Source organism: Planococcus citri, chromosome 4, assembly GCF_950023065.1.
Source record: "Planococcus citri chromosome 4, ihPlaCitr1.1, whole genome shotgun sequence".
Taxonomy (NCBI): Eukaryota; Metazoa; Arthropoda; class Insecta; order Hemiptera; family Pseudococcidae; genus Planococcus; species Planococcus citri.
In genome coordinates, this window is record NC_088680.1 from 38,878,520 (window position 1) to 38,895,285 (window position 16,766).

A 16,766-nucleotide genomic window follows, 5' to 3' on the forward strand; every position below is an offset into this window, starting at 1 on the left:
TAATTACACCAATTCTCGGCTCCGGTATCGAATAACGACGCGTCTAAAATAGTCTACGTGTAATCACATCTCATCTAAATGTCAAGCGATATGTAAAATAACTGGACGTCCTTCTAAAGAATTCATCTTCCTTGAACGATAAAAACCGAATCTACTTTCATCCGTGAAAATATCCATACTGGAACACACCCGACCCGATAAATGTATGCGGAATGCACGATGACGTATGTAAGAGTCTATAAGAGCATACCAGCCATTTGGAAATATATACTTATGTCGAGGTATCACTTATGTGTTTTAACAATAATTTATCTTAATTATCCTAGTACACAATCTTTCGAACTTGTTGGGGAAGTCTATGGTAATGACTTTCACTATCGTTTCTAAAATTATATATTACACAACCTATTGAAGCTCGCAGAGGTATATAAATTCGAACAATATGTAGCCGCATTTGGCTGCATATTTCGGACGAATGTAACTCGATATAATTTCCTTCTTCGACTTGTATAAATTCGGAAGTAGCCGAAGCCTCTAATGTCGTTTGACATTTCTTAGAAGAAATATTAAACTCGTTTGAACGAATCCTATAAATATCATATCATAGGTATTATAGCAGGTACATTTGACGATATCCGACGACTTTATCCTGTACTACCGAAGTGATATTTACTACGTACAGATACTTACATACATGAAGTAATAACTTACCAATTACATAAGTCGAGAATAAAACATCAAGATCATAACTTGGAACTAATGAGGAATATATAACGATTATTCTGAAACAAAGGTGTTAACAAGAACGTGTTCAACTTTTCCTGTATTCTTTATCACCAAAACATTTCCAGGTGTTCGCGAGTCGAGTTCCGTCCTAAAAAAAAAAAACACATCACATTATTGAATTGAAGTTTGAACAGAATTATAAATTATTACATAGGTATATCAAAAATTGCATACCACGAATGCATACGCAGACATTTATCTATAGCAATTTAACTTAATTCTAAACTTGATACTACGCGAATTTCAGCACTTCAGACAACTCACATGACACAATAAACATGAATAAAAAAATGGTCGCTTATCATCGTTGGGTTCATTCATCAATGATGGGAATGGAGTGGAGGGCGAAGGGAGTGTTTGATTTTTTCATCTCTGATCAAAGAAACAAAGCTGAAAGCTGAAATTTTCAGAAATTTCAAAGCTTTTTCACTGTCCTTCCTTCAAATAATTAATATCCTACATACAGGGTGCCCAGAAATATCGTGAACCTCTAACAAAGTTTTCTGCTAAATATTTCGGTTGGTCACAGTGAATGATAATGATAGCACATGATTGGTTGTTAGACTGAGATGATAACATTCCACCAACCATATGCATCTATTTCAGGTTGTCAACCGAAATAAGTATTTAGCAGAAAACTTTGTTAGGGGTTCACGATATTTCTGGGCACCCTGTATTTCAAACACTATAGGTAAACAAAGTCCAAGGTCAAATGAAAAACCAACCCACGTTTTTGATCAAATGTGCAGATCTGCAAAACGTTAAACGACGCTTATTCCATCACGTTTCCTTTTTCTTTGGTTATTTTCAAAAAAAGATAGCGCTAGGAAAATTGAAAAGCAATCGATTAAAAATCAGCAAGTTATAAAAGCAAAAAAGAAACTGCTGCGTTTGGTATTTCCCGATTACTCCGACGTGAAATAATACTAAGTAAGGACGAAATCCATTTCTGCAAATTTTGAATGATGGATGTTTTGTTGTCAAATGTTTAACCTACTTCACCAGTCATAATTTGCAAAATGTCTAAAACGAACCTACCTTCTTATCATACAATGTTCGTTCAAAACAAATAAATCTCAACATGATCGTAATCATTCGCCGCGAGCCTAGATGACATTTGTGTTAAAATATGGTAATCGATGATATGCATTTTTCAACATTGCACTTGAAATATGAACCGACATTAAATCTGAAAGGAATTCCCATATGTAAGCACCTTGACATGCCATTCATTTCTTCATCTTTGAACAAAAATACACGCATGTGTATATAGGTAAGTAGTATAGGTACCATATATCGTACATATTCGAAACATAACAAATGTGCCTACTTACAACAATTCTTAAAATCTCAGTAATCTTTGTGAATACGAATATGCATCTCTACATTTTCAAGCACATTCTACGTAGACGTAACATCAGCACCTCTTCGTAAAGAATAGGATTGTTGTGAATTGGTCGAAATCTATTTAATTAATCAACGAAATTTCACACGGTGCGGTGCATGGCACAAATCTGTACGATGTTAAAAACAAAAACAATTAAACGAGTTATGTAAAAGATTTCCGTAATGCGTTATCATAATGAGAATAAGTTCTTTGTATACTTTTGTAACAGTGGGTCGTTCATGACACTTGACGTGCATATACCTAGATTTTCATAGACAAACGAAGCGAATAAACGGCGACATTAGTTATCATAACCATTAACAATACGAATATTTAACGCTATTAAAAAAAAAAAAAATCAACTATAAAAATACCGAAGATGATCACCAGAACAGGAAATTGAATACGCGTAAATTATTTAAACTTTCTCTCTTGTAAACGATTTGTTTCATTAACTGCGCGCAGAAGCATAAAAAATACAAACAAGAAAAAAAAGATTAAAATATAAAATTAATTGATATCTATCATTTTTTTTCCTTGCCAACTTGTCTGAATTTATGAATTATTTAGGCGAGCTAGAAGTAATTCACTCGACAGTTCAATCACAGAGTCGAATGAAAAACGTAGGTAGGCAGTGTAACAAACAACGCGAACCAACTGTAAGCAAAATTTAAATACAAATTATCATATAAATATAGGTAATCGTAAATTGTACAATAGCTATAAAGATGCTTATCAATCTTTCACTCGAAAGTCATGTAGTAGGTACTACATATTGTTCAATCATAACGCCGACTTTATATAATCATTAATTAGAATTACGACGATTCGTTGCACTGCAAGTACATATACAACAAGTATCCGTAGACGAAGGTACCTACTACCTACCTACTCTGCTTTGGAATGATTTTTACAACGAGGCGCAAATTTCTTTCGATGTAAAGCATACGTACTTAGCTATACACATCACTGACATAATCATTCACCCACAAAAAAAAAACTAGTTTTCATATTCCATATTATTTTAACTCTTGAAAGCAATAGGAATTTTTCATAAAGTAATGCATAAAAATATCGTACGCATTTACCTTACAACAAAAGATCACACGATATTGGAAATTCGTTTGTCTTGGTATTTCTGCAATCAGGTTATTGCGTCTCCATTCATCTCTGCACATAGGTATTTGAATCTACTAACAGCGGTAGACCGTTTTACGCATCGTGATGGCGTTATTTTCTCTAGAATAAATTCATCAGTGTCAGAGCCAAAAGAGGTAATTACCTCGCATGACATTGTTTAATTCTACGTCTATATTAGTGCGCCAATAATTCATTTCTATTGCTTTTTATCATCGATGTCGCGTCCGTTTACTTGTTACGTGATTGATATAACTCTATTTATAAGTACAGTCTGAGATATTCTAACATTTCTATCATTTTTTCTTCTTGTATTTTGTTACAGGTGAGGAGAGATAGCGGCTGTAAAATAACGTCTTGAAAAATGGCCGCATCTCGTATGTCGAGGATACACAGGTTAGCGTTACTGCTAACTGTATCCTTTGCTGTGGTTGCTCATACGTTAGCACAAACCGACGACACTGAAGCTGGAAGTGAATTCAGCAGCGATGCAGAGTCACCCCTTGATCTCAAGAAACAATCTCGTATGTACCTTTGATAATCTTACTGGTCCTTTAATCAAATCAAATAACATACTCAGCATTGTCTAACTCTATCGATAACTATTTTTGGTAAGGGCGTTTCAATTGTGGAATTCTTCAACGCGGAAAATTTTTTACGAAATAAAATGACACCCAACAAAATTACGGGTGGTTTCGCCCCCACAACAGGATAACATTAGTCACTGTAAGGAAGTAAAGATTTCATTAATGCATCACGGGAAATTATAGTTAATTAGATCGAGATTTAGTAGGTATACAGGGCAGGATATGCTAAACAGTATCAAACTGCGACTGGATATTAAATAGCTGCATAGTTGGTACATATCAAATGAGTTAAAGTTAAAACGAATCTAAGTACAATATGTACACAGGCACAGGCAGCGGTAATTAGTATACTTTTTTCAATGGAAAGGCGTCAGCTTTGTAATATATTTTACGAAGCACCTTGAAATTAAGCAACAGTTTGAATAGGTAACACAGAAGGACGTAATTGTATTGTTATGCGCCATTATTATACGTTCAAAGAAACGGTAAATAGATAAGACGAAATACTCAATAAATCTAAACACGCTGCAGCGTAATTCTCAACCAAATTAAACATCATTTACTTAATGACGATTCGTGTGGTCAGCTAGGCAAATCTCATTTAGGTACCAAATGACCACCGTTGAAATTCCCAAATAGCCTGAATAAACGATACCTACCTGGAAACATACCTATCTATACTCGCGAAAATTCCATCAAATTAAAATACTCAAATAATGACTTTTTTGTTTCAGAGAAAAAATACCATAAAAATTCGAAAGAATCCGAATGGAGTTATAAAGGAGAAGCTAAAAAGTCTGATGGTTTCAAAGACCCCAAAGACGTTCACTTGTTACGTTTAATATCAGAAGGTCTTCTTAATCCGCAAGATACATTACCAATTGTATCGAACGATGCCATTATTTCTAGTCACATAAATAGTATGTTATTTGAATTCATTCCGGATTACTTCTGCGAATCGATCAATATCTAATTAATCATTTCCTAAAACACAGATAGCAGTAATGATATTAGTGTTAACGTACAACCTGAGGGAATGTCAGGAGTAGTAAACGATGAAATCAGCGCAGATTCGGATGAACGAATAATAATGGTAGATACCTACAGTCCATTTATCTTAGTCTAGGTATCTCCCAGTCGTATTTTTTTATCATTTTTATCAACTCGTATTGTTGTTTAGGAGAAGAAAAAGAACGCAACGAAAGAAAAAATCTCCAAGTTCGAATCAGAAGCCAGTAAAGAATCTGATGAAGATATCAAAGTTAACTTGGACGCAAACGTAGGCGTTCAAACTCCAAGTTTCAATAAACAAAAAGGCAGTATTTCTGTACCAGCACAAAAACAAATCAGGTATATATAGCCGGAAATCCATCAAGTGGCACTTTTAACGAACGAAATGTTTCGTAGTAATGTTTATACTTCATTATAATTCTTCAATTAATAGAGACTGCAATGTTTATCAGTTTGTCAAAAGGTAAAGAAAATATTCATAAGAAGGAAGCAAACAATTACGAAGTACTCTCTTTGAAGCCATCAAAAGAGAAACCATCATCAACTGACGAAGGAGTTTTTGATTTCGTCGACTCGCCGTTATCCGATAAACACTTGGTGCCAGCTGGAACAGCACAGACTTCTAGAATAAACGTTAAAAAAGGACCGAATGGACAAGACTACGAATACGAATACATTTACTATTATTACGAAGATGAAGGTGAAACGTCGGCTCAAAACGCTGGTAATTCTTGGCAATTATTTTAATTAGCATATAAACTACCTACTAAAATTATAGCGATCGTTATTCGCAAAATATCAATCTGACGCGAATTTAAATTAGGTAGTTCTCGAAGAAAGCTCGAAAAATTTGTAAAAACATGCAAAAACGCCGTTTTAATGTGTGTACATTGTGCGGTTTATTTCATGTGCAAATCCATTGTTTGTGTATTTCTATACAGATCCATCGGCGAAAGGTAATGAAATTCCAGTCAGTACCGGAACACCTACTCAACGAACTACGACGCCGATTCAACGTGTATCGTCGTCAACACCCAAATACACTAAATCCTTCTCCGAAGATAGTCTTGGCACACGCGTAAAATCGTCTGAAATCTTACACGAAGAGGTATCATTACCGCAACAAAATCGTGAGAAGTTCAGGTATGAATGTCCTATGAAATGAAATAGGTAAATGTCGGGTAGGAATCAAAGAAAAATCACTACAATTTTTCCTATTCAAATTATTGCAGATATTCGATTGATAACAGTAATGTATTATCGCAACCAGTCTCCTCAGTTCCTAGCAAAAGTTCCTTTTCAAATGATGTCTTTTATTCGTCTAATCAATTCAACTCCGCAAGGTAAGCTGACATCAATGTTGCCAATTGTTATTTACAGGAAGATAGGGTCTCACAATCAAGAAACATATTGAGTATAGCTCACCTTTTTCAACTTTAGACAATCGCGAAAAAAGTAAAATGAATCGTCAGGGAAAAATGAATACCTATAGGTTGTAGGTACCTACTCATCAATCAGAATACATATGTTCTACCAATTTTTATCGTAAATCATTATCAATCCAAAAATGATGTAAATATCTGATCCTGAAGAATATTTTAAATTTTATGTTGTCTGAGAATTCGAGGAATCCATCATATTTTTTTTACCTATTGAAAATAAATGCAAGTAGGAAAAAAAATATTTTTCTTAAAAAACCTAAATTTTGCAGATTTCCGAGTAGACAGACGGCTCCCCCGAGTGTATCAGCGCAATCAGTTCCCGCTGTAACTCAGCAAGTTGCCTCATCCACAGCTAGACCAATCTCTAGAGGTAGATCACATTTTAATCCTACGACTGAAACTGACTCGAATGTTTTCGCAGTAACTCCACAGTTGATTACGGGACAAACTAGAGAATCTCAAGCAAGAACTAAACCCAGCAGTAAGTGAATTAACTCGATGCATTGTATGTACCTATACAAAGTTACTATTATGTAATACGTACCTACCAGTTCACGTGAAAAAATGTAACTAAATGCACGATTAATATTTAGATGCAAGACAGCCAGGTTTAGATTTAGTGGATAGCAACGCATTCAGAACACACTCGACAAACATTCCCAACGAGTATGATAAAACATATACGCAATTCGACAGTCAACCAAGAGGTGAGTAGGTTCGACCTGCAAGTCTGAAATCATAAAATTACGTCGAATTTATAAATTAAAACAAAACGATGTCATATTCTAGGTAAATCATTAAAACAAAACCACGATGATTTAGGAATTACGCAGAATCAACCAACATCGGCATCCAGCACAAAAAGTAGCGACTTATATCAGAAAGATCACGTAATTGAATACGTTGAAGATACATCTCGAGCTCCTGTTCCTACTCCAACTAGAAGTTCATTTCCAAGTTCTACCCAGAGTACTGAAACCATTGTAGATAACACTGCTCCATTTTCGACGCTAGCAGATAATTCATTGACTACCGTATACGGCGCAGGTACCTACCTATAGATTCTTCATTTAATTCATTGTTATTCCATGGATTTTTTGATCCTGATGCTATCGTGGTATTTTTCCACAGGACTAACTGATAAAGCAGCTCATGATTTGTACGCCATTTATCAAACTCAAAACGAAGAATCTAAATCGTTCTCCGAAGAATCTCGCACCACCATTACCGATGATGCTGATGCCAATGCCTATTTTGCCACTAATGTACCTACAACTTTGATATTTTCAACTACAACTACGACGACCACGACAACAACGACGACTACTCCTCCACCCACAACTACTACGACTGCTGCTACTATTGCTTCCTCGCCAGTTACCGGTAGGGGTAGATTCAGAAGTAGTACCGCCAGCAGAAGTAGATTTTCATCGACTACTGAACCAGCAGCTTCCGCTTCTGAAGCATCATCGCAAGGTTCTGAAAGTAGCGAAAAACCACGCAACAGATTCCAACCATCCAATCGCCGAGAACCAGGTCACAGAGTAAGTACCTACTCTTAAAATACTAGTCGGATTTCTTTTTCTATCAGAGGAAAAAAAAGTAATCATGAACAAAAATCACTCAGGTATCAGCTTACGGAAGAAAATCAACAACAATAGCTCCAGAACACGACAGTTCAACTGCTGCTAGCAGAGATCACGAATCATCGAGACCAAGTAAGATAACATTATTCTACATCTTTGAATTTTTTCATATCAAAAAATGAACAAAAATTAATATCAAGTATGGTGGTAGGTTTCACTCCTTCAAACAAAAGTCGATTCCGTGGAGGAAATGCCAAATCAGAAACTGCATCTTCATCTTCATCTTCATCTTCAACTGAAAGTCAATCCAGCGCAACTGTCGGACACTTGAAACCAAACTTAGTAGACAGGTACCTATTTATTACCTACTTTCAAGTATTCACACTTTTCCAATTCAATGTGAATAACTTCTCAATCATTTTTTAAATACAGATACAATACAAGACGACGCAATAACCCACTTTCAAGACCGACCACAACAACCGCTGCTCCAGGAGACGATGACGTATCCGCCAAACAAGAAAATTCAAGCCCCGAACCAAATGCCCAAGAACATCAATCTACAACTTTCAGATCAGTTAGGTATGTATCTATTAATTTCTTCATGAACTTGAAATTTGCTCGTTTATGCGAATGTACTGATCACATTGGTATACTTACAGGAATAAATTCAGCAGCCCAAATCCTCAAGTTCGACCCCTTAGGCCAGGACCCAAGTTGAACCTAGGCCCTAGAAGCAAATTAGCTACAACAACCACGACTACCGTTGCTCCAAGCGCTCCACTAGATGCTGATACCAGTGGTAGCGCAGACGTACCAGTTGAACATAAACAAACCGAAGAAAATGCTGATCACGAAGAATCTGCAAGTGAAACTGTCGTTACGACGATATCGACGACAACCACAACTACTCCACAACCCGACGCCCTAACGAGATTAAAGAACAGACCCAAAATACATGTTTCTGATAAAGGCGGTCATGCTAAAGCACAAGCTCAACAAGCGAATAATGCCGCAACATTACATCAAAATCGTAAACAATTGGTAAGTTTTGTTAATTATTGACATTTTGTATTTTCAAAATATTCTATTTCAATACACACCTGCTTTTGCGTAGGTTAACAATTTACTCCCGAGGAAGAAACAACCACCGCCTGCGGAAGAGCCAAAAGAAGAGAAACACGAAGTTTCAAAACCAGTCGAAGAAGATGTAGATGAATCGTCGCCCAAGGTAGATAGTGAAGCTTCAGATACATCGCCTGTTGCAGAAGTGTCATCAACAACAGAAAGTAAATTATTACAACTTGCTAGTCGAAGAAGAAATTTAACAGCTCGAAAACCAGGCACATTGGCCAATACCAATAAACAGACTGCCAGTGAAGAAAGTTAACTGTGAAAAAAAAACAATCAAAATTAAGTTTAAATAAAGAGAGTGTGTTTGTATTTATTTTTCTAAGTTGATCTTGTAAATAGTTTGATAAAATGAATTACTTTTTATAAAATCGACGTGTTTCCTTTCAATTTTGGGTACAAAAAACTTTGTCAGGATTCAATATGATTCAGAGAGGTAATCCAACACAACGATTCATTTCAATAAACGAAAGTTGAGTAGACTCTTTCTATGGATAGCTGATTCATGACGGCGCTCCCCTAAATTAACCAATCCTTTTTTCGTGGAAAACACAAACACAAGCCTAATAAAAATTTAATTGCTTCGTTATTGTAAGGGAATTTCCATCAAACTACAATCCACAATATGCTCGTATACCAACGTATATAGGTATCGTCCTATACCTTGTTTACCTGAGTTGTTCAGTTGTTCTTCTTGAACTCGATTCTCCACAAGTAATTTCGATTTTTGTTTCGATGTTTCAAATTCCAACAAAAAAGAAGAAAATTGGTCATCTTATTACGAATTGCTACAACAGAAGTGATTAATCAATGTTGACTCTGGAAAGACAATGGGTCGGTCGGTGACAGATTTGAGATTTCAATTTTCAATTGATGTTTCCATATGAAATGAAGCGATATGGTGGAAAAAGTACAAGTAACTTCGCAGATTTCACTGTAAAAAAATCATGAATTTCAATCGGTATTCCATCAATTTGATAGTAGAATTCGAATTTTTGCAAAAATGTAATGTATAATGTAATCATCGTTTACCTGTATTGTACTGCGTAACATCCATTTCACTATGTAATTTTGATATTCAAAAATCCACTGACTCAACTGAAGGGTTTGGAACTTTGGAATGATGACTTGGCTTGAATTACGACTGAATTGACAAAAATGAAATTTTAGCTCTATACGTTGGTGCGTAGTAATAGTGGCAATTAGTAATACTCACTTCATATAACAAACTTAGAACATTTACGTTTCAAATTTCTTCTTTGGCAAATTTTTCTTCAATTTTTTTGTCGACCGTCGACGAATTTTTTTAAATGTAAAAAGTCACCGGATGACCGGAGAAAAACACTAGAAAATAAATACAACACTGCAGTCCCTCACGCGAAATACGCATTCTGATTGGCTCATGACTCACATACGAACAGTGTACTCGAGAAACCAACTAAAAATTTCGTTTTGACGGAGAACAAATATTCCCGTTTGTGAAGTATAATTAGTATAAAAATACGCTTTATCGGATTAATTTGAATACAAAATTACAAATTCATTATTTATAATCGGATAATCAAGTTCAATCTTTATCAATTACATTACTGGTACGCAAGGGTTAAATTTTTAAAAAGCGGTCCTTGAAGCTGATTCCTTACAACTTTACTGGTAAATTTTTCTTCTCGGAATCCGTCGTCATTGCGAAATTCCGGCGGAAAATTTCAAACACAAGGCAAATTATCAGTAAAACACATTCGTAAAAAAAAATGTAAACACATTCACTGATACGTTGAAAATAGTGTTGGGCAAAAATCGATTATTTCAAATAATCGAAAATCGATTAATCGGCCAAAAAAATAATCGCGACTCCGATTAATCGGTGAAAAAATAATCGATTAAATCGATGATTTTCGATTATTTTTTTATCACATTAAAATGTTCAAAATTGCTGAAAAAAACGTAAAAATGTTAATTAATTGACCGTTGAAATAACAGAGAATGACAGAAATGTGATTATTCTGGAGAAAATGATGAAAATACAAGATGGATTGGTCAATATTTCTGTTTTCACGGTTTTGAAAATTATCCTTTTTCAATTTTAACGCCAGAAAACGCAAGATTGTGATGAAATTTACGCCAAATACCCTATAAAAACATGATCGATTATTTTTTCAAAATAATCGATTAATCGATTAATCGGAAGAAGAAAAAATAATCGCCAAACGATTATTTTTCAGGCCGATTAATCGATTATTCGATTAATCGATTGATAATCGGCCCATCACTAGTTGAAAATGAAAATGTGAAAGGAAATTCGTGACAGGTAAATGAAATAATTATGAATTACGCAAGGAGATGCGTTGTTTATTAATTACACATTTAGTTAGAAATTTAGTAGCCTATCAGAATCAGTATTACGTGAAGTGCGCTCCGTTAGTGCATCTTTTTTCTCAACGAATCCACATCGATTGTGTTTCATTCAAGTCGAAGCCGGTTTGGGGAACAAATAAGGAACACAGATCCATTAAAATCATTTTCAAGCAAGTCGTCATGGCAGATCCTCAAATCGAAGAGATATTAGCTCCTCTGAGAGCCGACGTAAAAAGCCAGGTGACATATTTCAATTCATTCGTACTACTGACACGTATGATACTGTGGAGAGGAGACTGATGAAATATAATTTGTATATTGCAGGGTGATATTGTTCGTCAACTAAAAGCCTCCGGTGCTCCTGAATTAGATGTTAAGAAAGCCGTAGCAGAATTGAAGGTGAAGAAAAAAATCCTAGATGATAAGGAGCTGGAGCTGACTCCCGCAGCTGCGTTTTTCAATCGGGCTAGAATGGAAGATCTTTTGAAAAGACGATTTTACTATGATCAGTCGTTTTCGATTTATGGAGGTAATTCTCCGAAGAGCATTATTTCACAGCTTCTCAAATGAGCGTATCTCTAATTCATAATTTTTCGAAGGTATCACCGGACAGTATGACTTTGGGCCTATGGGATGTGCTATTAAAACCAATTTGCTTAACGCGTGGCGAAATTTCTTCATCTTGGAGGAACAGATGTTAGAAGTTGATTGTTCGATTTTGACTCCTGAACCTGTTCTCAAGTGTGTTTTCGAATTACCTTCTATTTTCTGAGGATCATTTTAATAATGATTATGTTTTACAGAGCTTCTGGTCATGTTGATCGATTTGCTGATTTAATGGTGAAAGATACCGTTAACGGAGAATGCTTCCGCCTAGATCATTTGATTAAATCGCATCTAGAAAAACTGTGCGCCAGTAAAGACACTAAACAAGAAACTATCCAAAGATGTGAAAGCATATTAACCAAGGTAATATTTTTGTTATTTATTTCCAATTCTGAGTTATGTATTCAACGTGTTTCATCAATTTGCTATTTTAAATTAGTTGGATGGGCTGAATAAGAATGAGCTTCAAGATATCTTGACCGAATTCAATATTATGTCACCTCTGACTGGAAACAAATTAACCGAACCTATCGAGTTCAATTTGATGTTTGGAACACAAATTGGTCCTACTGGTCTTATTAAAGGGTATATCATTAATCTTACTAAGATTTCTCTTTCCTAACAGTTGAATCCGAGTGTTATGAGTATTCTTTATGATCGTAGATTCCTTCGACCAGAAACCGCTCAAGGTATATTTGTCAATTTCAAACGTCTGTTAGAATTCAATCAAGGCAGGTTGCCATTTGCTGCTGCACAAATAGGAAATGCATTCAGGAATGAAATCTCACCTCGTTCTGGTCTTCTCCGAGTACGGTAAGAGCTTATTGCAGTGCTTTTGTGAAATCTTATTCATACTCATATTAATTGATTTTTTTTCTTGTAGAGAATTTACGATGGCTGAAATTGAACATTTCTGTGACCCTGAGGATAAATCGCATCCCAAATTTGCATCGGTAGCTGATCAAGTCATGCTGTTGTACAGCGCATGTAACCAAATGGATGGTAAACCAGCGGAGAGAGTAAAAATAGGAGATGCCGTTCAACAGGTATTATTTTGATTTTTTAAGTTTTTTTTTTGTTTCTCATTTTACAGGATTTACATTTTTCTAGGGCATGGTAGCCAATGAGACTCTTGGATACTTCATGGCAAGAATTCATTTATTCTTAGTCAGTATTGGAATTGATCCAACGAAATTAAGATTCAGACAACATATGTCCAATGAAATGGCTCATTATGCGTGTGATTGTTGGGATGCTGAATGTTTAACATCTTACGTAAGTAAACTATCTTTGCTTTCCCTCCGAATGGGTATAGAACAGTTTACATATATTTTCATACTTTGTGTAGGGTTGGATTGAATGCGTTGGATGTGCAGACCGATCTGCTTATGATCTGAAACAGCATACCAAAGCAACCAAAGTGCGATTAGCCGCGGAAAAAAGATTACCCGCTCCCGAAACCATCGATGCCACTCGTAATATTTTATTTTATACAATTTTAAATTCGTTTTGAAGTGCTATTCATTATTTTACGGATTTCTCATTTCAGAGGCCCTCCCGAAAAAAGACGTTATCGGCAAAACATTCAAGAAAGATGCTAAAATAATTTGTGATAAATTGAACGATCTTAGTCTAAATGAAGTATTTGATTTGCAGAATGAATTAAATGAAAACAAGTATGTAAACTGCGTTACTACTTCTTGTTACCCGCGCTATGCATCAAAAATCATTTTATCGCGTCTTTATTTTGCAGGAAGTTTGATTTAGTCGTCGGTGATAAAACCTACGAACTAAATAAAGACATGGTCACTATTCAGTCTGTAACGAAAACCGTCAACGTTAAAGAAATTATACCCAATGTGATAGAGCCATCTTTTGGAATTGGACGAATTATGTATTCCTTATTCGAACACAATTTCTGTACTAGAGAAGGAGATGAAAATAGAACTGTAAGTTTCATTTATCCTCTATTGAAATTACTCCATACGAAAGAAAATAACTCGTTAATTTGTTTTGCAGTATTTCTCTCTTCCTCCTGTAATAGCCCCTCTCAAATGTAGTGTATTACCACTGAGTAACAAAAAAGAATTCAGCCCTTTTGTTGAACAGCTATGTGAGTTTTCCAAATGAATATTTTTCACCCTCGATACTCTCCACATTTAAATAAATTATTATTATTTTTTTCTAGCGAAAGAGCTGTTGAGGAAAGGAATTGCTCTCAAAGTGGACGACTCAGCCGGATCGATAGGTAAAAGATACACTCGTACCGATGAAGTAGCTATACCTTTTGCCATCACTATCGATTTCGACTCGTTGCAAGAACCTCATTCTGTAACTTTAAGAGAACGAGATTCGACGAGACAGCTGCGTATTCCAGTAAGTATTTGATATTGTGTAGTGTATTCATCATTTCCAGCAGTGAATTTTGCAACGATGTTAACTTTGTTTTAATAGGTTAATGAAGTAACCGATGTAGTAAAACAATTGATCGATGGATCGTTATCTTGGGTAGAAGCAGAAGGAAAGTACCCAATTTTTGAGCAGCAGGAAACTACTAAATAATAAATGTTCGTTTTTCTACTATTTATTTCCCTTATGTGTTTGCATAAGTTCATCCGTAATGAGCATCATATTTTTCAAATTTGATTTTTTCAAATAAACGTTTGTCTAAATTCTCGACGAATTTTAATTACGCGTTAGGTGGTTAATTAACTAGATCATTTTTCGCCATCAGTTTTCTATTTCATAAAATGATACACAAATTTCTACGTACTGATATCGATAAACGGCGACGAAATAACAAGCGTTTCGATCACAAAATGATATTCACTGGAGAAAAAATACTTTTCAGTATTTCGTATTTACACGTTAAATGATATAAATCCCTCGTCAAAAATAAACGAATTTAAAAACTGAACCTTCCAGTGAAATAATTGAAATGAAAATGTTACTGGATACCTACAGTTTGAAGAATTACATTCGAAAATGTCATAATGTCACCGGCTGGTTTTTCGATATAGTTTGCCAATTTGTTATTGACCATCACAACGGTATGTCTATTGTTAGGATAGTAAATCCGGACAGCTGTGGTAATCGTAGCAGCGCCGCAAAATAACCCGTCGAATTCGTAAGACGAAAATTTCAATCTGAAAATGAAACCGGGTTGAGGGAAAGGAAAGAAGATTATTCAAAAGGAGAATTTATAGGTTTACTTGTTCGAATGAGAATGTGTCCAATTTTTGATAATTTTATCGCTGAGACTTTTGAAGATATAGTTTCTCTGCAAATAAATAATATCGAGGATATTTATGCAAACGGTGTAAATCTTATCATGGATTATGTCTCGCATTAGAGGTAACAATGTGTCCACGTAAACCAGTAAGGTAGGTACGCCAATCTAATAAGAAATGTACATAACGAAGGGTAAATATAAATGAAAACGACTAGGTAATTATCGTAATTTGAACTTACTTACATCGAAATTCAACGATTTAAACACGCGTGCTTCGGATGCTAAAATGTTTTGCACGGAAATCGATAGACCACGTTTGTTTAAGTACAAATGAGCTGTTTTTGGAGGCACTATCTGAGAAAATTTCATAGAAAATGAGCCATTTATGGGCAACAGTGAAATTGATTAAAAATTCGAAAATAATGTTTACCGTAGAATGAGCGCAATATTTGGATGCAAGTTGAATACAGGAAATCACACGTAATAGAGCATTACTACTGACTTTTTCAATTATTCCATCCCATTCGGACATTTGATCTTGTTTTTTTTCGACAGATTTCACCAAATCGATAAACTGATTGGCTATGAACCTTCAATTGAAACATAAAAATAGGTAACCAAGTTCAAGTTTCGAAAATGAGCAACAAATCGGAAAAATATAAACCATACCGGTCGAATAGTTCAACTGTGCGATAACGTGTATCGGCAGGTTGTTTCAAATCTTTACACATTCTGAAAATTAATTCAACGACGCAAGTATGGGTAACAACATAGGGCGGTGTTACTTTTAGGTTTTCTTCTCTACCTCTTAGAAGTGAACTGTTTCTCTTCAGTTCGTCCAACCAGTCGGTGAATAGTCTTTCTGCGAACATTACTTTTGTGTTATTCAATAAATTACTTCAACAATAGCTAATAGGTAACATTTCTTTTACATACCATCGCCTTTTCGATGCCAAATATCACATATCTTGCCTCTGTATCCGTTGTGGTGAGTAACTCCACTCAAAGCAGAATCACATTTGTTATCTTTATCTTGTCCGAGACACTTCGAGGCTTCACATTTCTACACAACAAAATTCTACTGTTACTTACTGTTCAAATTCGTAGAAACTAATTAGAATGTGTTAATGGTATTCGCTGATTACATATGACAATTTGATCATCACCGGTAGCACTTACATTGATTTGAAATTTACGTTTTCGATCCATACAAAAAATTTTAAAATTGTGATCATTTTGAAAAAATAATACTACCCATGATTTAGATGCAAAATCGTATCAACATATCGAATTTTGTCTAAATAATTTCCATTGAATGGACTGGAAATAAGGAAATTTTAAAAATTATTCAGACAACCGCGAATTATTCGTATTTATCAAAAAAATAAAAATGAAGTGAAGTTGAGAAATTTCTCTTTGCAACGCAACCATTTATTTCAGCGGAACGACACGAACAAAAAACGAAAAGTTGAAGAACCACATGATTCTTTTTTAAATTGAATATAT

At 35.1% G+C, this 16,766-nt stretch overlaps 3 protein-coding genes and 2 long non-coding RNA genes across 9 annotated transcripts in view; 2 read left to right on the forward strand and 3 right to left on the reverse strand.

The window, feature by feature from the left end:
* LOC135844461 (uncharacterized) overlaps positions 1–7,027 on the reverse strand; it is a 60,559-nt gene extending 53,532 nt beyond the window's left edge. Inside the window, exons 1-6 of one of the 3 annotated variants that reach the window (XR_010558530.1) lie at positions 3,262–3,636; positions 2,548–2,830; positions 2,392–2,434; positions 2,121–2,300; positions 1,825–2,027; positions 712–874 (exon numbers count right to left, since the gene is read on the reverse strand). This is a non-coding gene — a long non-coding RNA (uncharacterized LOC135844461). Of the gene's footprint in view, positions 1–711; positions 875–1,824; positions 2,028–2,120; positions 2,831–3,261; positions 3,637–6,894 lie in introns of those variants that run through there. The other 2 variants (XR_010558532.1, XR_010558529.1) reach the window with 2 other exon arrangements.
* LOC135844444 (uncharacterized) lies at positions 3,675–9,438 on the forward strand. 2 transcript variants are annotated; one of them, XM_065362659.1, is made up of 16 exons: positions 3,675–3,834; positions 4,632–4,817; positions 4,893–4,990; positions 5,078–5,247; positions 5,361–5,632; positions 5,850–6,051; positions 6,141–6,251; positions 6,620–6,831; positions 6,944–7,057; positions 7,140–7,397; positions 7,482–7,894; positions 7,978–8,068; positions 8,148–8,286; positions 8,369–8,518; positions 8,599–8,980; positions 9,054–9,438. In XM_065362659.1, exons 1-16 carry the CDS (start codon positions 3,675–3,677, stop codon positions 9,324–9,326), a joined length of 3,231 nt encoding a protein of 1,076 aa, XP_065218731.1. In that variant the 3' UTR covers positions 9,327–9,438. The 2 variants fall into 2 exon arrangements, with proteins under 2 accessions (XP_065218731.1, XP_065218733.1); XM_065362661.1 differs by having other exon boundaries at positions 7,173–7,397.
* On the reverse strand, positions 9,074–10,591 carry LOC135844463 (uncharacterized). Its single transcript, XR_010558534.1, has 4 exons — positions 10,284–10,591; positions 10,100–10,211; positions 9,740–10,001; positions 9,074–9,630 (listed from the first exon to the last, which is right to left on the reverse strand). It is a non-coding gene; the product is annotated as an uncharacterized LOC135844463 (long non-coding RNA).
* A 748-nt stretch (positions 10,592–11,339) lies between these two features.
* Positions 11,340–14,702, forward strand: GlyRS (glycine--tRNA ligase). Of its 2 annotated transcripts, XM_065362663.1 has the most exons (15): positions 11,357–11,375; positions 11,436–11,662; positions 11,747–11,951; positions 12,022–12,163; positions 12,226–12,391; positions 12,468–12,613; positions 12,692–12,841; positions 12,912–13,074; positions 13,139–13,303; positions 13,377–13,503; positions 13,578–13,704; positions 13,782–13,977; positions 14,048–14,141; positions 14,217–14,404; positions 14,483–14,702. In XM_065362663.1, the coding sequence occupies exons 2-15, from the start codon at positions 11,603–11,605 to the stop codon at positions 14,588–14,590; spliced, it is 2,037 nt and encodes a 678-aa protein (XP_065218735.1). In that variant the 5' UTR covers positions 11,357–11,375; positions 11,436–11,602; the 3' UTR covers positions 14,591–14,702. The 2 variants fall into 2 exon arrangements, with proteins under 2 accessions (XP_065218734.1, XP_065218735.1); XM_065362662.1 differs by having other exon boundaries at positions 11,340–11,662.
* A 46-nt stretch (positions 14,703–14,748) lies between these two features.
* Positions 14,749–16,728, reverse strand: LOC135844453 (cyclin N-terminal domain-containing protein 1-like). Its single transcript, XM_065362674.1, has 7 exons — positions 16,440–16,728; positions 16,197–16,323; positions 15,930–16,122; positions 15,691–15,850; positions 15,504–15,614; positions 15,241–15,425; positions 14,749–15,174 (listed from the first exon to the last, which is right to left on the reverse strand). Exons 1-7 carry the CDS (start codon positions 16,467–16,469, stop codon positions 14,976–14,978), a joined length of 1,005 nt encoding a protein of 334 aa, XP_065218746.1. The 5' UTR covers positions 16,470–16,728; the 3' UTR covers positions 14,749–14,975.
* Positions 16,729–16,766: the final 38 nt, after the last annotated feature.

Excerpts from the sequence above, each read along its gene's own strand:
- LOC135844453 (XM_065362674.1), bottom strand. The coding sequence starts at position 16,469 with ATGGATCGAAAACGTAAATTTCAAATCAAT. Across the intron at positions 16,123-16,196 it reads TTGGCATCGAAAAGGCGATG|AAAGACTATTCACCGACTGG; the intron begins GTATGTAAAAGA and ends TAATGTTCGCAG. Across the intron at positions 15,426-15,503 it reads TTAAATCGTTGAATTTCGAT|ATTGGCGTACCTACCTTACT; the intron begins GTAAGTAAGTTC and ends ATTTCTTATTAG.
- LOC135844444 (XM_065362659.1), top strand. The coding sequence starts at position 3,675 with ATGGCCGCATCTCGTATGTCGAGGATACACAGGTTAGCGTTACTGCTA. Across the intron at positions 6,832-6,943 it reads AGCAAGAACTAAACCCAGCA|ATGCAAGACAGCCAGGTTTA; the intron begins GTAAGTGAATTA and ends ATTAATATTTAG. Across the intron at positions 8,519-8,598 it reads ACAACTTTCAGATCAGTTAG|GAATAAATTCAGCAGCCCAA; the intron begins GTATGTATCTAT and ends GTATACTTACAG.
- GlyRS (XM_065362662.1), top strand. The coding sequence starts at position 11,408 with ATGCGTTGTTTATTAATTACACATTTAGTTAGAAATTTAGTAGCCTAT. Across the intron at positions 12,164-12,225 it reads ACTCCTGAACCTGTTCTCAA|AGCTTCTGGTCATGTTGATC; the intron begins GTGTGTTTTCGA and ends TATGTTTTACAG. Across the intron at positions 12,392-12,467 it reads GTGAAAGCATATTAACCAAG|TTGGATGGGCTGAATAAGAA; the intron begins GTAATATTTTTG and ends ATTTTAAATTAG.